At 45.2% G+C, this 22,117-nt stretch overlaps 1 protein-coding gene across 2 annotated transcripts in view; it reads left to right on the top strand.

Annotated features, from left to right (window-relative positions):
- Positions 1 to 13,379, top strand: part of RGS6 (regulator of G protein signaling 6) — a 258,161-nt gene extending 244,782 nt beyond the window's left edge. The window contains exon 17 of one of the 2 annotated variants that reach the window (XM_056493677.1): positions 11,135 to 13,379. In XM_056493677.1, coding sequence (XP_056349652.1) covers positions 11,135 to 11,185 — 51 coding nt within the window. In that variant the 3' untranslated portion in view covers positions 11,186 to 13,379. The remainder of the gene's footprint in view (positions 1 to 11,134) is intronic. The other variant, XM_056493676.1, reaches the window with a different exon arrangement.
- The last annotated feature ends 8,738 nt before the right edge of the window (positions 13,380 to 22,117 follow it).

Raw genomic sequence — 22,117 nt, 5'->3', positions numbered from 1 at the left:
GACTTGTAGGCAGAAGACCAGACAAGCCCAGCATCTTAGACAGTGAATCTTCACCTGAGTGAAAAAAACCAGACTCTCAAAGTTCACCTGTTCTGGTTGCTTGGGTCTCACATTCCCTTGATTGACAAAGACAGGAAAAACTGGAATGCTTGAGAAGGAGAAACAGTAAAGCTCTGTGTTGGCAAACTGTAAAGAGTATTGCAGGCTTTTTGTCTCTTACTTGGGTTAAACCCCACCTCTGAAAAATCTTTCAGTGCTCCCAAACAGATCTCCCGCACTGAATGCAAAGCTGTACACTTGGTTTTAGGAGCACAGACTTGAAGCAAATAGAAGTTGTTTTACCCACAGGGCTCCTGTTCATCTCAGAGTCATAATTCAGGAGACAGGGATTAGCTCCAGACCATTTTACATACTTTAGCAAGCCACCATGAAGTTTTGCTAGCCAGCCAGAGGCTTTCCACCTTCACATGCATCAATGGGGAATAAGAAAGGACAAGGTTTTGCATAATTTTTTATACCAGTCTTCAACTGCCTCAAGACCCACTGTCTTGTCTTCCTTGATACTTTTGACCAACAGAAGGCGTCTCACGACTAATGAAGGCAGCAAGTTTTTGCACCAAATCTTTCTGAAAGCCAGGTGCTATCTGCTTCACTTTAAGCATGACACTAAGAGCAAGATTTTAACAGGGCAATCTTCACTGAGCTGATGATTCACCTTTTACTTCCAGATCCTTATGAAGTATCAGCTGATACCTTAGTGCAATAGCCAATGGAATTGTTCCCACTGTGGTCAGGTCCTTCTGTAGCAAAGGGCATGGTTTGCAGTGCCTGTCTTGGTTCCCCTTGGAGCAAGGGAACATCTGTCTGATCCAGCCCCCAAAAGTCCAGGCACTCTCAGCTCCTCGACTCACCTGACAGAAGTCTGAAGGTGTGATGTCCACGTGTTTCACGGCAGCTTTGTGGTCCCAGGACCAAACATGATCATCAGTAATCTGGTGAGTATCAAAGGGCCACATCTGCATGGTGGAGCAGAACACAACAAGGCACGTGCTGCCCAGTGCTGCTGGAGCAGAGAGGTGGCAGATGTCTTTTCACCTCTCTTCAGGTTTTGAAGAGTCCTTAAGAATACATAGGCAGCACATAGTGGTAAGATAAACATTACAGTACCTGACCCCTTTGGCCCTATGCCAGGCTCCCTTGCTCTGGAGTCACAGGTATAAAGCTAGGCTGGCTCTTCCATGCTCTCCCGGGTGCCCTGGGGAGCGGTCGATATCACGGAGTTGCAGAACTGACAGTCTATTCCTTTGGAGCACTTACTAATCCACCTCATTTTTAAAAGGATGGCACTGTGCATGGTGACAGGTTTACCTTATTACAATTTTCCTTTTGAATACAACAAAGATTGACATTATGAAAGCAGAGATAGCTTGTCTTCTCTCCCAAGTGAAGATAAATGGCATCATAAAAATCAGACACCATGTATCATATATGTTATAAATAATATCTAGTATTGAGGTAATAACTTAATTTTAAAGACACACATACACACAAATCCATATATCTACATCTCTCTCTTCTGTCATATTTCATCATCTTACTAATTAAAAGGAGCCTGCTATACTATTTTTAGCCCTGCAGCCTCAACCTAGCTGTTTAAACCACTGTAGTTTCCCATCTGCTTTAGAAATTATTTAATAATTAGATAGACAGAAGCTTAATTCTCATAAGCTGAGATGATCCTTCAGGGCCAAGTGTAGAAGGAAAATATATTTTAATGAGTACATTTAGGGGAACTACTGCTGCTTTTTGTCTCAGAAAGAAAGCCACCAAGTCTCTGCCTACCTTGCACTGGAAGCCATTTGCATTTAATAAAGGAGGAAATAGGATGGGGGTCCTTTGTTGCATTTTGAGCATCTCATCTCTAAAAGCAGCAATGGGTACTTCAGCAATAACAGAGATTAAACCTATGGATACCAGCGTCCGCAGGTAACTTAGATAAGCCTGGGCCACGATACCCAAACTTGAATTCAAACTTTCCTAAAATGGCTATATTCCAAGGAAGGAGTTTTCCTGGAAGAAAACAGGTGTTAAAATTTCTGACTCGGTGTCCAGGTGGTGACTCAGTGCCAAGATCTCTAGATTTTATTCCCAGCTGATATTTCTTTAAGAACAAAAGGCACACCCATATGCACCACTTTTGAGAGGATAAGAGTTCTCAGTCTTTGTGCTTTAAAGGACAAGGGAGTGACCAGAGCAGCGATCTATTCTTTAGGCAGAATTTTTACAAATTCTGGCTGAACTGACAGATGTTACACATTAAGTTCCTGGATTGGAAAAGGTCTGAAGAAGGCAAAGAATCTCTTGTATAAATTCAACACAGTGTTGAAAGAAAATAAGGTGAAGGATGAGATGATCTGGGTTCAACTTGTATGGGAAATAGACTGTAGATTAAGGATGTAAGAACGAAAGTTTTCAAATTACCCTTCTTCAAAGAAGCCTGGACATTTTTGATGGAACATTTTGTACAGCACATCAATGAAGACTGAAGATTGTCTCAGTTGCCAGGCCCAGGTTAATAACTGGATCAACAGACTGGCCCAGTTTCATTAACCATAGCATAGGCAGAAAAAAGAAACTGGGAAGCAGGAGCTGCTGTCATCCTCATGTTATCAGCACCAGGCTAGTGCTATTTTATTCTCACCCAAAAGTATTGCAGGCAAAGTCCCACATGACATCCTTAATGGCTGTGGAGCCAGTTTTCCACCTGGATTTCTCATTCAAGGATAACTTTTCCAGAAACAAGAATGACTGGAGATCTTGTAGTCAATGTATTTCTCATGCTCAGTGTCCAAGATGCTTTCTGTCTGGAGCCTAAAATGCCCTCCTCCTGCTTACAGTGATGCAAACTGACATAGTCATGGTAGCATTTCCTTTGCTTTAGTTTCTGGTATTTTTGGTAATTTTGTATTGAACAGTTCTTGTCTCAGGATGTAAATGCATCCCAGTTCAGTGCCCAGAGAAATCCACAGTTGCAGGTTTAATTTCAGTTCCATATGTATCTGCTCTCTTGCATTATACAGCTACAAAACCTTTAGTTTCTTCCCTGATTGCCTGGCTGTCCCTTCCTTGATGTTCTCAGCTGTCTCCCAGTTCCATGCTGTCACTTGTTTTTCTCTGCTGTTGCTTCCCTACCCTCCAGACCCTAAGCTTCATCCCTTGGCCACAGCTACTCATGCTGTTTTTTATGTCTTCTTGGTTTGTATACTGTTGGATCAGAGTCCAAGTCAAGCTCAGCCCTATTCTTAATTCATGAGCGTGGTGTCACACATGTGAAATGTGTTGATGGAATCTTATCTTTCTCAGGTGAACTGTGTGATGCTTTGCACAGCTGTGTCACTGTGATGTATTATAAATAGTAACCATGAAAGCAGTGATGAAGATGTAAGGCTGAAGAAGGAATTGCTGCCTGATGTCATCTTTTTAACTGGTTCCTTGATAATCTCATAAAGCTGTTATATTTACCACCTTTCCCACTTTTTCACTTTCCCAGCTCTACCAGCTTGCATAAATAGATCACAGTATTTGAGGATTTTTGGAAAGTATTCACAACCTGCAATAATGACATAGGTTTAAGCCATTATTGGTAGAGAAAAGTGGTTGAAAAAGTGGAAAGCATAAAAAGATGATAACTGAGATGCTGGTGAAGTGTCTATCAAAACAGACAGCAAGAAGGGAAGGGATACAGGAATGGATTCCGGAGTTTTTTAGATTTGGCATCAAGAAAAGACACTGGGAAAAGGGTTATTTTTATCTTTGGAAGGTATTTTATTTTAAAAGAAAATGTGCTCACTTGACTACTCCAGTCATTACACTGGCTTGTACTGAGAAAAGGAATTTGCTTGGGTGATGGGAAGCATCAGAACATACCCCAAGCGCAAAGGGGCTGCAGCCTGTGTTTGCAACCTGCTGTGGGGTCGCTCCCTTGGTGTGGCAGCCAGCCAGTGTCCACAGCTGGGGCTGCAGAGGGCTGGGTGCATGGCCTGCACAGCACATGCACTGACTCACTGCTGCAGGCTGGAATGTTCTACGTCTGCTCTTGGCATCGTCGTGGTACCTTACCCAGTTTGCTAAGGGGTAAGTTGCATGTGTCACCCGTATGCTGCAGTCTGCTCTATATACAGGGACTCCTTTGAGGGGTAAGTATTCATTGTTTCTGGTCAACGAGTTATTCTTCACTTCCTAAAAGCACTGCTGTGTAGTGCTGCTGGCACAGGATGGCAGCTTCCTTTCGCCCCTGCAAGGGCAAAGTGGGTGAGTGATCTTTGTGCATACTATTTGTGAAAGTGCTTGGGGACCCTTCTGGATGAAAGGCACTATACAGAGTTCAAACACACCCACTATTAATTTGTTGTATTTTATTTGAGCCGCAGACAAACCCTGGAAGATAGAAGCTGATACCTTCTCACTACAGAAAGGTCTAGCTGCAGATGACACTAAACCATGACCATAGAAGGTGTTTGGGAGGGAAGGTGATTTCAGCCAAGTTTATTTTGATCCTCCAGAAAGATTTGATATTTCAGTGGTGCATCCATTTTCCTCTGTACAAGACATTTACATATCTGGTTCCCAGTCATGCTGAAGGCTGTCAAATATGCTGAGTCCTTTAGACAAACAGAATCACACCCTGGCCAAGACCCAGACCAGCAACATTCAGTTAGGCCTTTTCTGAGATGGCTTGAAAAAAGGAGTCTGCTATACCACTGTGTGCTGACTGCAGTGATCCATCTGTTCCTCTGTCTTCCTGGGTTTTTGTCAAAGGGAGGAACACATCCTGAATTTGCAGTCCATAAACAGCTTCAACTAATGCCAAAACTGGTTTGCTCTCAGCAACAAGGAGCCCAGACTGCACCACAAAAGAAATCTTACTTGTGGTGCTGGTAGAGGGATGGGATGGTAGAGGAAGGCTGCAGCTATTACGAAGCTGTGCCATAGATCCTGGTTTGTGCCATATACAGTGGTTTACTAGTATTTCTCCAAGCAAAGTGCAGTCCCTCATTAGGAACTGTAAGAAATCCTCACAGCTTAAAATGGGAGTAGATTATACTGGTTTTAATTGGACTGAACTCTGAACTGTTCCCATAAGAGACATGAGCTAGAAGAATAAAAAAGCAATATCAAATGTGGGAACATAACCTATGGTGGTTGAGCTTCACTGTGATGGGCAGGAATGGCAAGAAGCTCAAGTAACTTGTCAGTCAAGCCTTAGAGGAGAAGTGGGGCCCACTCTGCAGGAATTTGGGGGTAACTCATGAGACTGTGCTGGCAAGAAAGGTGAGCATTCTGCATGCTAGGAGCATCTGGCCCCACCTTACCCTCTACAGCCACTTTGCAGCTCCTGTTTTCAGTTTGTGTCGGTGTGCAATTGGTGGTATTGTCCACCACACTTTGTGTGTTAATTTATGTCACTTATATTCATAGTTTATGTGTCTGTGCTTATTTTGTGTTGAACTAAGTTATTTTCCAGTATTGCTTATGTTTTTAATTCAGTTTCTTATTAAACTTCATTAATTTATGTTATGTTTATCTTACATTGACAATGTATATCTTAATGAAAAATCTAATAAAAAGAATATTTTTTAAATGGCACAAAAATAAAGCTTCCCCAAGATCTGCATTGTAATTAATGTAACATTGAAAAACAAACAGTGCTGCCAGTGCTAGGGCCATGGCAATCTCTTCAGAAGTAAAATTTGGTTGCAGGACATTGTCTGCTTACTGCCAAATTTCTTGTCAAATATTAGCTAAAAGATAGGAAAAGTGAGCGGTGCCTGTGATGATGTGAAAAACCTCAGATTCAAGCTGATGGAAGGAGAATTATCTCACGTCCTCTGGAGATGCAGCCCCAGTTCTCTGCAAAGGGGGATGGGGCAGCAGTGCTCCCCAGGAGATGACTTCTCTTCCAGCAAGGTGATGCTTCTGGCTGGAGCAGACTGGGAGAAGGAGAGCACTGAGCACAAATGAGGAGTAGAAAGCAAGAAGTGGAGCCAGCTGTAGCAAACAAAGCCCCAAGCTGGTGGGTGGAAATTGTGTGGGTGAGGAGACAGCGTGAAAGCACTTTGGTCTGCACTGATATGGCAAATGAGAGCCTGTGCTGCCACCTCTCCTCTCTCCCACTGCTGCAGCCACAAAGCTGCTTATGGGATAAATCCTGCCTGGGTTTCAGGTAAGTTGTTGACAACATGCATGGGAGATCTGGCTTGTGCATGCTGGGGGTGGGGAATGCCTGCATGCTGAATTGCACTGTGCTGGGCAGAGCACATCAGCATTGTGTGAAGCCATGGGTACTGGACACAACTAAACTTTCCATTTAAAAATATTTTTTAAAGTTCCCACTCTTTGCTTCTCTCCCAACTGTGCAAAGTGCTGGTTTTGGCAGATGAAGGCAAGGAGCAAGATGGAAACTCTGCTGACTCATACAGGAGTTTTGAAAGGAGTGCTGTCCCTTTTTTGCATCAAATCCCAGACACCCTTTTTTCCTTCTTACTTGGCATCTTGCCTGTATTAAATTCCTGAATTTTGCTTAATTAAAATAATTGCTGATTGCATTTTACACTTTAGCTTAGTAGCTGCTCAGCAAAATCTCAGCCACTAAAGATGCTAACCATGTCCTGTGACCTACAGGTTGATCTTTATTTCACTAGGCCTCAGTAAGCCCTGATGGTCCACAAGTGCTAAGGTCCAATCCTCTGCTGGACTAGTAGCCAAGCTGTTAGGATGGCCATATACTTGGAAATCATATTCTAGAGGACAGTTTCATTAGGTTCATTAAGAAATCCCTGATTTTTTTCCTTAGGTTACTCCAAATTCAGATTTTACACTGTCTTTAAGAAATGGCTCCTGTCAAGGGGGTGTTCAAGGGCAAAAAAAAAAAAAATTCATTCAGCATCATAGAGAGAATTGGACATTACTTTTACCAGATGCAGTGAAGCTCCATGTCATCCTTGCCTGTAAGCTGTGGAACAGCTCAATTGTTTGCAGGACATGAGAGAAAAAGAAGCCTCCCTGCATTCAAGAAGACACACGACATATGCCATGCAACATATGCCCTACTGCTTGTGCTATGCTGTTTGAGTGACAACAGTCTGGGCTTTTAATTGTTGTAACCCTAATTAGTAGTGACAAATATTTGGGGACTGGAGGACTGAGGATTTCTTTATAGACTTTAGACCCCATGTAAAAAGTTTACTCGTTACATCCACTCTAATCTTGCCTAAAGTTATTCAGCATATACATGTGGCACAGTAAAAGAAGCACTGAACTGTGCTGAGCTTGAGATGGTACATTTTCCAAATCCCCTGCCAGCCTAGCTTAGATGAAACTTCTCCTGGAAATACAGCAGTTGTTGTTGACATTCTCTTCCAGTGGGGAAAGAAGAGATAGAGACAGCCACTGGTTTCATGCTAAACAAAGATGCATGTAAGGAAAACATAATTTATTTTGGTTGAACCTTTTTATAGAAACTAGGTGTTGTTTGTGCCAAACTTTCACATCATCATAATCTGAAACATCCTTGCTCTGTCAGATGTATCTTCAAGGGAATTCCACCTATTCCCTGTGGTGGATGAGACCCAATGTGCCCTCCTGGACCCAAACATTTTTGGCATGTATTATACCCATTTAAGAACTATTTCAGCCACCTCCAGCTTCTCAGCACAGCCTTTCACCTGACTGACCCAGGCACTCCCAGCATGCAGCTTCAGGGAAGGGTTGTGGGACCACAAAGAATACAGAGGTGCATCTCACCTCTGCTGTCTCAAGGTGGACACAGGCCACCCAGTCCTGGTTACCCAGACTCTTTTCCGGACACTAAGCAATGACACTAAAGCATGCTGTCACCATCCTGGACTCTGGGCTCGGACACCCTCTTGGCAAGCAGGGGCAGGTAGGTTTGGATGGACTGGCTGGAGGTCCTGGGGAGAGTGCTGGCTGCCTGTGCATTGAGCCACTGCCCCTTTCCAAAGGACCCATCATGTGTGCTGCACTTGGGCTTTTCTCGGTCACCTGATACAAACCTTTTGTGTCTCCTGATGAGATTTGTGCCTTAGAAGCCCTGCAGGGCTAAACCTGAAACAGAGATACCATGGGCCAGCCCCTCAACTGGTGTAAATCAGCAGCACTTCTGTGAAAAAACTGAGTCATGTTGATTTACATCAGCAGGTGGATTGCAGATCCCATCCAGTTTTTCCCCTGCTATACAATGTTTTACTCCCTTCTTGTTCATTTTAATAATAGGAAAGAGATACTAGTTTTCCTGATGAAATGCAGTTTTTCCCTGATCCTCTTTTATTTTAATTAGGATGTCTAAGATGAGAAAATCTTAAACCGAACACCTGCATCCCAACCAATTCCAGCCTGCAGATATCTGTATCACTCAGACCCTTGCTGAAGCTGACATTTGGCCCTGCGTTGGGTTGAAACAAAATCCCCTACATCAGTATGCCTCTGTTTGGGGCTGAACATTACAGCACTTTTGCTTGTAGTCAAAAATGTCACAGCATTAATCCCTCTATGCAATTTCAGGGATCCTTTTGCCATCTGTTCTAGCACAGAGGTGAACACAACAGCCGAGCAGACAACATTGTTGCCTGCTTCTTGCTATCTTAAAACAGAGCTTCTTGCACCCATCTGTTTGCATGTCCCTGTTCGTGAGGCCATTCCCTGGCACAGTTATCCTCCCAGACAGACGGGCTTTGCACTGGGGACTCATCCCAGCCTGCAGGCGGGAAGTTTGCTGCAGTTCCCAGGGTAACGCCTTTCCCATGAGACAGGGGAGCTGCAGATGGAGGCCACTGCTTTTCCCCACAAGGAGAAGCATTTTCCACTGGGAAACCCATGAGCAAAGTTTTGCTCTGCACAAATCACGGCCATTGGCTCCATTTCCAACCCACCACCCTCTCCAGGCAGCTGTCCCCTCTCCTCAACCTGGCCCACTACCGGCGTTTCTCCTTCCTGCTTTGAATACAAGAATGTTGAAACGGGGGCGGGATGTGGAACAGTGTTTGCTCCTCAGCCCTGCTGGAACCTGACGCAGGGAGCTGGCGTAGCCCCAAGCCACCTGCCTGTGAGAAGATAACAAGAGGAGCTGCCTGTCGCAGATTAGTAGAGTCTGACTGAATAGGCATTATATAAACCAAGGCTTATTTGTTCATTTTTTTTCCTAAGGAATTACTCAAATATTGGTGGAAACTAACTTTTTTTTTTTTTTTCCTAAACTCAGCCATGTTATTCCTCCAGGAATTAACATCCATATCCTTACCTTTTTCTTCCTATAAATAGGATTCAGGGACTGATAATTCCTTAGCACTCTCTCTCTGGTATTCCCCAACAGCAGCAAAATGACACCCCTGGTCTTAGCCCTCTAAGCCATCTTGCCCTGCAGAAGACTTGGTCACCCCGTGGGGTAGCACCGTGCCAAGCTTTACAACAGTGCATTCAAAAATAATAATAATCAAAAATTTGATTTATACAACAACCAAAAAAAAAACCCCCAAACATGCTTAATTTGAATGGTGTGTCTGCAGAGCTCTGGGATGGAGCTGGCCATTCCCATGCTGAACCCCGTGTGTGAGGAACAGAAGCTGCAGGCCTCTCCTCCCAGGCAGGACAATCGGCATGATGAAGTGTTTCCTGCAGCCAACTGCTGGTATACAAAACACAGACAGATTAGGCCACGTGTGCTCATGCAGCTGAACAAATTATTTGGTGAAAGTCACATATCTCAGTAATGAAATTCCACTTCTGTAGGGAGCAGCTACATCCTCCTGGAAAAGCCCTACATGGAATTAGAAATCAAAGGGAGGTGGGAAGTGGTTTGGTTTTTGTTTTTTGTTTTTGTTTTTTTTATTAGAGTGTTAACTTGTTTAAAAATATTTGTTTCAAATCGCCTGCTAATTTTTACATTTCAAATTTTTCTACATTTTGCGCTTACTCATTTTCACTGAATAATTTCTCTTGCTCTTTTTGTGGCTCTTTCTTTGAAACAGCAATCAGTAAGACTTCCTATTGCAAAGGAAATCTTGGCTAAATATAGTAATGAAGAGGAGGTTGTTTAAGAGCTTCTAGGTATTCTACAGCTCTCTGGTATTCCCTGAATGTTTATTTCAAGCAAGACTTTTTTTTTTTCCTTTAAGAAAAACATCGTTTTTCAAGAGGAAAGCTCACCAAAGAAATACAGCAACTGGTGCAATACCTGAGATAGTTTTTCACTGTTATACCAGTAATTGCAAAGCCATTAGCATTACCTGTGTGGATATATTGTGACTGCAAATGGACAACACTGCCTGTAGGTCCTGAAATAGGTTCTGTAGGTACTTTGCTCCTGAAAGCAGGTGCTGCATGGTCTAAGTTAGGGAAGGGGTTCAGATGTGCAGGTGACCATCCTTCTTCCTTGTCCTTGGTCCTGCTAGTCCGTGAGAAAGCTCATGTGGATGACAGCAGGGCATCAGCAGGGCTGCTTGCATTGGTGGCTTGGTGGAGAGCACAGGAAGGGCAGGGAGACCAAGCAGGCACCAACCCAGGTGACCAAGGAGTGTGCCAAGGTGAGTGACAGCAGGACAGAAACAGGCTAAACTGTTTCTGAAATTACTTTTTTCCAAGATCTGCTCCTGGTGGATGCTGTGCTGCTGATACTGATTCACAGACTGTGGGAGGGACATCCCACTTTTCACAGCAGCCTTAGCTGTGCATCCCTCCCCAAGATGGGTAGAGCTCTGCACCAGCAGGACAGCACTGGGAAGAATGAGTAGCAGTGAGTGTAGGACAGGGCTTTTCTTTTACCAGCTCCCATGAAACTGGAGAAAAGAAGTATTTTCATAAGACAGAGTCCCAGGGCACAGCCTTGATGATAACCACTGAACATTATTAGGCACAACTCCTCCTTGCCAAACGACTTTTCTGGGGCAAAACTGCAGGCACATGAAATTCTAGAGACAGGCTCACTCCACCTGCCTCCCGTGTCAGGAGAGCCTCATGTTCCACTCTGGGGAAAAGCCCCTGCCCCTCACTCCCAGAGAAACCATTCTACAGCATCACTTACACCTCTGGATCTCTTCTGTCTGTTTGTCCCTCCCTCCAGGGAAAGTCTCTGGCAAGCAAGCGCCTCACAGGCCTGATGCAGTCCTCCTGACAGCTCCAGCCGACCGCCCCGCGGGAGAGACAGCTGGGACCACTGCTGGGCACAAGGCATTTCAGGGAGAGCAGGTCCCTGCAGGGGAGACAGCCTGAGCAAGTGGAGGCAGAGAGCCACATGCCATTGGAGCACCTCTCTTCACAGTTTACACCAACACGTCCCTTTCTGCACAGCTCCTTAAGGACCCTGAGCTCTGTGCACGTACTTTATTTCCAGCTGAGGTTTGGAGGAGCACACTTCACCAGACACGGGAGGTCGACAAGGCGAGGGCTTGCTGTCTCATTGTTTAAAGAAACAGACCCAGCCACAGCTTGGAGAAAGAACAGCTGACAGATCAGTGTTTTTCCACGTCTCTTTTCTCCCTGGCACAAACGTGACTGTAATAAGATGGCGCCGCAATCTCACTTACTCCCTTTCATGTGGCCGTCTGGATCCAATAAAATATCTGCTGGAAGCTGCTTCTCCTTCTCACAAAACCCCAAATGCATTTCTCCTGCAGATTCACTGACTTTTACTTTGTTTTTCTTTCCTATGTTTCTCCTCCTTTAAAGCAATGAAAAAAAAGGTACTATTTGAGGTCATCACTCATTGTTCTTCCAATAGCATGTAGCATGTCCAGAGATGATGGCCAGATCCTCAGCTGAAGTCAGGAGAGCAGGAGTGGTTTTCATCACCTGAGGATCTGCCCCCTTGAGTCAGACTCTGATCCTGGTGCAAATTCTCTGACGTCGGTGGAATCGTTCTGCATGAGCGCATAGTGCAAATGTGATCAGACTCTGCCCGAAGCTCAAAAAGTCAAGTTTGAAATGTGCAATGCACACACAAGCACACACACGCACACACACATACATACACATATTTTAAAATGAGTTGGTTTATATTTTATTTAATTTTCTATTTATTTAAGATTTTGCACACCTAATCAATGATGGATGTTCAAGCTTTTCTCCAAGCAAACCAAACCAGACTCCAATTGGAGAGGGCCAAAATCCAGTCATATGTGTCCAGGGAAAGGTAACTCTGATGTGGGCAGGTGTAAAAATTCAGCTTACAGTGAGGAGAGAATTGATGGAGATGAGACCAGCAGAAGCAGGGTGTGAATAGGCAGGGTACAGGGTGCCAGGTGACCCTCCCTAAGCGGCACACCCAGCTGTGGTATCATGCTCAGATAACCAACCCTGCTGAGAAGCATCTTTCTGAGAGTGAAATGGTACCATTGGAGGAAATTAGTTTCCACTAAAACTCATCTGACCTACAGCCCATTAATTCAACAGCAAAAGATGACCCATTAGCTTGTTTCAAGCTGTTGGTGGTATTGAGGTTAGGATGAGGACAGGACTGAAGTGACTTTATTATTTATACTAGCTGCAGATAGGAAAATGGCCCGCATTCACATACGGTATACTATTGCTATATTAAAAGAATTTAAAGACCTAGCTGACTTAGTATCACAAAATCTCCTATATTTTGTAAGCAGTTCAGATCCAAAGCATACAGGAAACTAGACATTTCTTGGTCTACTTCACTCATACCAAGGCAAACTGGCTTTTAGTACAGGTGGTAGAAACTTCTATATGGCTACAAGTCTGCACTCCTACCTAGGCAAAACATCTAGCTAAGTAGACAGCTGGCTATCAACAATATTCACTTTTGAAGCAAGTATTATTCTAATATCTAAGGCCTATGTATGCACAAAACATGCCAGCATAGTTTCTGACAGAAAAAGGACCTTCCTTTTTGTCCATGACAGCTCTCATTCTGATACATCTTTTCTTTCCTTCAGAAAAGTCCAAATATCAATTATACCTAAGGTCCATTCACCTGCATGAATGTACAGTAGACTACTGAGTATGATGTTTGTTTTTTACACATGCCTATACCCTAAACAGCCTGCTGTCTGAGGCCTTCAGACCAAATTCATCCTACATATATATGACATACAAGCAAGTTCCAGGACTGCAGAACCATGAATGTCCCTGACATTCTTGTGATCCCCTGCCTCTGAAGAGAACATTTGGTCCCCTCCAAATTGTCGCTTCCTAAGGTCCTCGCAGGACCTGTTTGTCCTCTCTTGCCCACTCAGCCAAAGGGTCCCCTTGGGAAATAGCAGGTCTTTGTGTAATAGGCTGACATGTCCATTCATGCATATGTGTCCCCTTGGTCATCCTTAGGAAAATGCAGAGGTCATCTCAGAGCCTTGTAGATGGTGTTTTTATTTCTGTCAAAACTGCAGTGCCATGCATCACTGGAGCTCTGTAAACCAACAGCTGCTCACACTCCAAGCTACTCTACTGCCAGTGCTGCCCAGCCACAAGGCATGGAAGGTCTGTCTTGTGAACCCTCAAACTGGTCTGCAAGCACTCCTGAGCAAGATGTACATATAAAACATGAAACTGGTGTGTAGCAAGGAGTGGGGAAGGTAAAGTGATGCATGTGAGTATCTGCTTTGCAGTGAGTTCCTGACACTGGAGAGGTCATCTCCTGAGGGAAGGATGGAGTAGCTCCATGGAGGTACTCCTCAGGTCCTGCAGCATGGGGGCACATGTGGGCAGGACTGGAGAATGCTGGTGGATGATGGGACAGGTGGATTTTGGGCTATGGTCTGTGCAGGCAGCAGAAATGCCAGACTTTAACCTGGGGATGTGCTGCTGCCCTGTGAGCAATGCACTCTGCTTTGTCTTTCAGCTTTATTCCTGCAGGACAGTCATGTTGGCTGCCACAGTATTTTGCCTGTGGGGAATTATTCCATTTTTGAACAGTTGAGCGCATGGAGAGAATTCTTACAGACATGGAGAGTATGCATATGGGCGTGCATCAGGGGGCCTGGATGCTGAACAGCTTGCCATTTAAATGCACACTCGTGCAAACTAATCTGCTCAGCAATGGCTAGCTGAGCGGACAGAGCTGCATATACTCTGGAGGGAAGAAAGCTCTGCTCCTCATTTCCTGACTAAATTCCTCCAAAACAAACATGAGAGTTGACAAGGCCTCCTCCTGGGAATACATATTAACTGTTCTTCACGTGTTTTTTACTTCACATATGGTGATACTAACATGTAACTACTTCCCCATGAACCACATCCTTGGATTATTGCATTTTAATGACCTTGCTTATTCCAAGTGATGCTACTTTTGTACACCCAATGCTATCCCATTGAGCATTGCAAGCGGTACTCTGCTGCTTTGTAAGTGTCCAGTGTCTTCCAACTACCTCATCATGCTGAAGATGAGTTAGGAAATCAGCTTTCCACCTCTGTTTATGTTCTAAATGACATCAATTCAAGGAAAGACAGTCTGGAAAGCTTTTACAACGTCCAAGCTGCGCAAGCTAGCTGCAAAGCTTCCCATACTTACAAGGCTATGGCTGTGAAACATGGCTGTGCACTGTTATTTGGATAATAGAATATCCAGAGCATTCATGGCTATTGTGGCAAAACAGCAGCAGGACAAGCACTAGGAAACATTTGACAAGCCAGTGCAGACAGAGTTAGGCTGAAGCAAATGGATTAATGTACTCTCAGTATAACTCAGCACTAAGATCCCATAGAGTACTGTAATAAAATGGTAGCAGGGCAGCCATAAAAAGTGTCAGTAAGCTGACATAATAATACCAGAATAAATGTAGCAATAAGGTAACACAGGCCACTGCAGTAAAGTAGCATTTTGATAATGCAGCAATAAGACACAACAGGATGCTGCAGTAAATTAGTGTGGAGAATAAGGCAGTAATAACAGTGTGTGTGGACAAACAGTGGTACATTTGTACCAGGTACTGCAGCAATAAAGATAACACAAGATGTCCTAGTAATAAGTTACTACAGTAACAACAACATGATGCACTGTAAAGTTTTATCAGGATGCTTCCAAGCTGCAGTCAAATCCTACAAGAGGTGGTAGTAAGACAATGAAGACAAAATATACCCCATTTCAGACTGCAGAATGTGAATCAGTTTTCTGCACCATAACCCAAATTCTGGAATGATCTCAGCAATACCAGTCCTCTCGTTCCCGCTTTCAAGGAAGCTGAGGCAAGAGTGTTCCCCCACCCAGACAATTATTTTGATCTGAAAATACAAAATTGACTCACTGTCTCTTCTGCCAAATTGTCACAGACTGTGGTGAAGTTCTTTGTTTAGTCCTACTCAGGTGAAACCCTGGTGGTTTTGGTAAGTCCTTTGTCTTTGAAAGGATTTGGCTCTCTCATTTTCTGGCATGGGTGATGCTTATAGCCTAAAATTATTTCTGGTTTGGGTGGGAGAAGGGGAACCCAGGTACAGAACATCTGACTGTACCAGTCTGTCTCATGAAATGCAAAAATAAATGGAGCATCCTGGAAAAGTCAAAGCAACAAGGACCAAATCTGTTGTGTCTGTCATGCACTCATGCATACAAGAATAATCCTCCTGGAACCAATGCAATCCCTGGATGCATCCATGGGCAGACCTTGGCCTAACCCTGTTCTCCAGCAGAGTGACAGAAGCAGTGAGTCTCTCCTTTTCTGCTTTTCTTTTTCTTTTTTTTTTTTTTTTTTTTTTTCAATCTAACCTCACCCTCTGTATGAAATTAGTTTTCCATAATACAATATGCAACATCATGGGCAAGGAGTAGGTCTGTCCAAGGAATTTGTACTCTTCAGTAGAGGGGTAAAGCATTCTGAAAAATAACTGGCAACCACTGTTAAACTCGATAATCATCAGGAATAAGGGTTTAGTCAGAGCATCTACATCAATAACAAGACTTGAGTGGTGTGTGTGCTAGATAACAAGATGGTCTCCTGGGAAAAGGATGTAAATAGAGCACAACTGCAGAATCTTGACTAGCAAGAGCAGCTCATGGCTTCACAAGTCCCAATGGATACAAATTTTCTGCTACATTCTTCTGATCCTTTGCACAACAACTTTGCTATGCCTTTGTGTGGCTTCCTCTGTCTCTAGGTGACTGCTCAGTTCAAGTTTGAAGCAGTGCTCTGATACACCTTGGCTTGGCCCTTGCCTTAAACTCCTTGGCTTGCTTTTATTGTGGTTTAATGATTAAGCAGGATTATTAAAGTAGAGCTCACAGTAGGGTAAGATAGGCTAGGTTATCATGATTACGTTGTTTAAGCTGTGAGCAATTTTGAGCTTCTCAGCACTGTTTATAACCTGAGATGGGGAACAAGGGACGTGGCTGCTCAGCAGAACAGTGAGCTGGTGAACAATACACTATCTTCATGCCCACATGTACTTTGAACTTACTGCTGAGGAGAAATGCTTTGTAGTGAGAAAAGTAATCTCACGGCAGGGGAGAGTCAGACCTGATCAACTTTTTCATGTGATACAGATTTTGCTTTGCCAGCCCCTAGCATCTGCAAAGCTGGCAGCTAAGAGCCAGCAACCTCCTAATCCTGCTGCTAAGCTTTGGAAAAAGCTTTTCAGAGGCTGTCTTTACACAGCAATGCTATTACTTGAAGGCTTTTAATGTGAATTTGTGGCTGTTGCCACGAGTGTCACTGTAGTTGCCCTCTGTATTTGCAATAGGAAATTGTGGATTCACCCCACACAAAGGGTGGATGTGAGTGGGCAGAATTTAGGGATGTACCAGTGCCTTCCTGTCTGGGGACCCAGAAGAAATGCTGAAACACCTCATCCAGCAGAGAACTGCTCACTTGTGGGCAGTGGTATTGTTCCTTGGACATTGCTATCTGTCAGCAGAGATACTAAACTGAGCTTCTCTCTCTTGTCTTTGGGGACTTCCTCACATAATTAGTAGGTGACAGCTAGCCCTAAGCAGCACCTTCTATGGGTGGACTAGGAAGTGGAGAAGTGTGGAGTGGGATTTCCAGAGCAGCTGTTTCCCTTTGGATCCTCAAAAATATTTCTCATCTCCATCCACGTGCAGGTTATTCCCTCATGCTGCACAGCTTCACAGCCCAGAACTCGGAGCGTCTGGTTCTTGCCTCGTGCCACGTGGATTAAGGCACACCAGATTAAAAAAAAAAAAAAACAAAAAAAAAACCACTAAACGATGCTATCCTATCACTTTTCCTAAAAGCATCGAGGATTCTGCAGTTTGCTCTTTGGGGATCATCCAAAGGAGCCACTGGGCGTGACTGGAGGTAGCCAGAGCTGCTTCTGCCCAGGCCACGTCCCTTCGCCGGCAGAGGGCAAGGCCCGGGGAGGGCGGAGGGGGCCGGGAGCAGTGGTGGTGGCGGCGGGGCGCTCCGGAGGGCAGCTGGGCTCTGTGGCTCCGTGCTGCATGTGGGGACACGGGCACCATCCGCAGTGCTGCCCCCGGACAGGAGCGGCAGCGGGGCCGGGGCTGGACGGCGCTGCCGCCGAGTGTTTCTGAGCTCGCACGGGCACGGAGCCGCTGAGGGGCCGGGCCGGGCCGGGCCTTAACCCTTCCCGAGGAACCTCATCGTACCAGCCGCACGGACGGTGCCCGGCCGCGGCAAACACCGAAACACCGAAACAAGGCCAAGCTTGCAAGCTCTGTCCCATGCCAGCGGCTGCAAAAGGCACCTGGTTTGCTGCACAGGATGGCTGTGCTGCTCAGTGACCCTCATACCACACCCTTTAGCACCAGCAGCCGAGGCATGGCTCTGCTCCTCCCAAATAAGCCAGAAAGCCGCCCAGCAGCAAGCTGGGTGTGCTGCTTCACAGGAGAACAAAGCTGAGGCTCTCAGGTTTCTAAGGTCCCAGAGACAAGCAGTGTTTGCAGCCCAAGCCCTCCTCACCAGCAAGGCCAGGCCGTGCCGCCTGCAGAGCCAGGAGGGGTGGCTGGCAGCGACCCTGCTGCTTCTCTGCTGCTGTGACCCCGTGTGGGAGCTCAGAGCTGCTGGCTGACATCCTTCACAGCATCTCTGCTTTCTGTGTGCCGTTTGTCTCTGCGGGATGTGTAACATTTGCTGGCTTTGCAGGAAGAGAGGCCAGGGAAATCATTACATTCCTCAACCAGACCCCATTCCTAGAGCACACAGAGTCCATCATTAATATCTTGGGAATCAGACTCAGAGGTCCCTGTGCAGTCCCTTGTCTTGCTTGACAGGCTTATTTGCTTTGTGTGTTTGCCTTCAAGCCATCCTGCAGCTCTGCTCATCAGAGCATCCATGCTCCTCCACCCATCATGCTGCCAGCACACCAGTCACCATTGCCCTGGATCTTCCCCACATTCCCCTTGCTTCAGCATCTGCGGTTCTCCGCTGCCTTTCCTTAACTCTTGTTTTCCCTGCCCCCCTCTTAGAGAGGCTGGTCTGTACAACTCATGAAGGGATTGTCAAACTGATATTTTCCTACAAAAGCTGGCTGAAGGATCAGTCTCTTCACTAAAAGAAACACTTCTCAAAGGCCACCATGTGCAAGGCTACTGAGCTCTGAAATTGCACAAGTGGGTGAGGGGGGTGCATATGTGGTTTGGACTCACCCCTCTTTGAATCTCAACCCCACACTGCAATTTGGGCTGTGAGCTGAAGTGGCACATCCTAAGCTCAGGCAGTGGCAGCACCTTGTCTGCATACTGTGTTTGGGATTGCTTGGCTGTGCTGTCACCTCTGGGACATTTTCTTTATGTTTGTCTGTCAGTGCAGCTGCATATTTGTTTATATAGACAGTAGCAGGGAAGGCCTCAAATCCTTCCCTTAGCTGATGCCTGATACCACGTTAAATCCTCCATGCTGGGGCACAGAAAGATTTGGGGCATGGTCTGGATGAATCAAGCTAACTAGAGCTTTCCACAGTCTGAAGAAAGTTTGTCTTTCCAGTTTCTTCAGCCAGCCCTGTACATATACTCCCACATCCAACACACGGGAAAAAAATATCTTTCTGTGTATAGTGTAATGGATCATCCACTGATAGAGCCACATGCAGGCCCTATCTTGTAACTAAACTCCTGAGCTTCTGCATGTCATGCATTTTGGATAGGTAGTACCCTACCCAAAAATGCCTGTCATTCTGTGATGATCTGCCTCTGGATATGGACATGCTCCATCATGGTGCTGAACCCTGATGCACCCTGCCTTCCTCTCTGCAAAACTACCCTCACAGCCAGAGCTGGGCAGAGCTTAGCTGCCTTCTGCCATCCTTTAATTAGTCAATTGTCAGAGCTTTATGAAAGGCAGCACAGCAAACCACAGACTTCTAAAATGTGAAAGCATTGTCGAGAGCAATACTAGGAAAATAGGAAATTAAATTCATAGTGTGGATTTTCTCTTTCTCACATGGGGTATTATTGACCTGATAAATATGGTGGCAATTCTGCATCACTCTAACAATGGTTTGGGGGTGACCTTTCTTCTCATCTGCCAAAGCTTTGGGGTCTCTAATAGGTCACAGGAAAGATGTGCCTGGCTGCAGGTGGAGGGACCTGGATCAGCATCCTTCCCTTGGCTCCCTGCCTGACTGTCAGGCCATCACTGGAGCCCACTCTCGTGGGACTTGGCCTTCCCTCCCTGGCTTTCCCTTCTGACCCAGCAAGCAGTTCCCAGAAAACAGTCAAGTCACTGTGTTAAGGTGATCCCGCCCTCACTGTCTCTTTGTTTTGGGGAGTCTTAAGCAAATCAGGTTGCAGAGTATACACAGAACACCACAGTCTCTATGTCAAGTGAAAGGACAGTCCAAATGGAGGGAGAGGGCAAGAGAGAAAGCTCTGTGTTTTCATTCATCTCTGACATGATGGATTCCCCCTTCCTGGAAGCAGCCTTGGCATAAATAAAGCCAGTAAAGCCTTTTATGCAAGAGCTCCCTTCACTACCAATAGTCCTGGAGTCATAGATAATAAAAGACCTGGCAGCTCATCTTGCACTGCTCCCTTTAATCAGCAGGATTTTCCCTACTGAATATTCACTGAGGTTGCTTTATCTAGCAAACCTCTGAAACCTCCATGGATGGGACCTTAGCAGATGCCCTCAGGAACACATTTTTCCATACTTGAAATATTTACTGCAGGGAAAAAAAAGAAGTCTGATATACAACATAAAATATCACCTCTGAGTAAGTTTAAAAAGAGGGAGAGCCATCTGTAGGCCACAAATAGCAAAGGTGTTTAGCACAATTGATTCTTTTTCCCTGAGTATTTCCCTTAATGTATTTTTGCAGAGTCTTGAGTTTATTGCACTTTATATCAACATCCATTCCTCATCATGAAAAGTGTGGATATTTGTGGATATCATGTCTCTTTTCAGCCTTTTCCCTACCTCAGACTGTAATGGCTGAGGCTTTTCTCATATGCCAGTTTCTCAAAGACTGCTATCGATTTTGCTGCCTTTGTCTTTCTTTAAAAGATCACTCAGGAAAAACACAGTAATGTGAAGACAGAAGGGCTGTGCTTGTCCATACGGCACGATTACCCAGTGTTTGTGTAAGTGGGGTATCACGCTGGCATTGTGCTCCATGTGGAAAACTGCATGCATGTGTCACACATGTTGTGGTGTAACATATTTGTTAAATCTATTTATTGCACATCTTTGATCACTTTACCTACCTTCATCCCACACTGCCATCTGTTCTGTGGCTACCACCCCCCATCCACTCTCCCGAGTACCTGTGGAGGGCTGCCAGGAAAAGGGTTCTTCCTTTTCTTGCCAAATTTGGAATTTCAGTTGCAAATTTACCCTGGCAAGAGTGCCAAGGGGAGACAGTCAATGCCAAACCCACTCTAGCTTTCCTGTTGGGCACATTTTCAATTCTGTCACAGTTGCTGAAAAGGGGAGCTGACTCCCATCAGAAAGGGGTCATGCCCAACACTGCAAGAGGAGTCAGCAGTTGTGCCCAGTCCAGGATGGGCATATCATCAAAGGCTTTAAAATGTAAAATCTGTAGTATCTGAAAATAATTCTGGTTTTGACATACATGACATTCTTAAAACCCTGCACATTTGTCTTCACAGCAACTAGTGAACCTGGCTGCAGAGTGAAGGTCTTTTTGAAAACAGGTCCAATAAAACATGTTAAAGCCATCTACATCACTCCTGGAATCATTTTTCCACAGAAAGGTCTTTTGCAATATCCACAGAGATTTTTTGTTTGCATGCAATACAACCATCCTGCAGTCATGTAAAGAGAAAGCTTTACATAACACTGCTGTGTGAAGTATTGACCATCATACTTGGTCAATGCAGATACATGCACACAAGCAGATATTTCCAAAATCAGTGGAAATATCTGCATGGACTTTCCATGCACAAGTTCCCCATAAAATAAGACAAATGTGTTTTTTCCTATAGTGTGTCCTGCAGGAGGCCTGGCATGGAGACACCATGTGTTCCCCTTAGTGCTGCACAAGCACTGCAGCCAGGCAGACATTGCTGAGATTCCCAGTCTGCTCCTGGTGACTCATCCCAACCCAGCAGTTGTGTGGGGGTGTAGTTGAAATTATCCTATTTACTCATCCTCCTAGAAGACCACAGGAGCACTCACTGCACTCTGCTGGCAGTAGATACAGCAGAGGGAGCAGAGTTTGTCTTGGTACAACAGACTTCATCTCAGCAGGGCAGAAATAGGAGGTGCACTTTGGCTGATGGAAGATCCCCATGGGAGAGGAGGTTGAGAAAGAGGTCCCAGTGAGTCAGTCCCCTTCCCACATTGCCCCATCCTTGGAAGCAAGGACACAGCTGAGGAGCTGGTGGCTCAGAAAGCCATTTGATCTTCCTGGCCTGCTGCCTTCTCACCATTTCAGCTCCCTTGAGGCTGCTGAGCTCCTTCTTGTGTAAATCTTGGCCATCACCTCCTGCTTCTCCAGCATGGAGAACAGTCTGGAATACAGGATCATTTCCTTGAGATTCCACTTCCATCAGGGATGCAATTCATGATTGTCACAGAGGGGATACCATAGCCCATAGTAGGCTCATTACTGCTAACAACAGTGGTGATGGGAGTCTTGAAATTGCAGTCAGAGCACAAGAGCACAAAGTGTTAACCTCAAAAATGCTGGAGGCAACCTGTCCCTGCCTCAGTCA

The sequence above is a fragment of the Oenanthe melanoleuca genome, chromosome 5 (assembly GCF_029582105.1).
Source record: "Oenanthe melanoleuca isolate GR-GAL-2019-014 chromosome 5, OMel1.0, whole genome shotgun sequence".
NCBI lineage: Eukaryota > Metazoa > Chordata > Aves > Passeriformes > Muscicapidae > Oenanthe > Oenanthe melanoleuca.
Note: the sequence above shows the minus strand (reverse complement) of the source record. Positions and strands in the feature narration are given on the sequence as shown.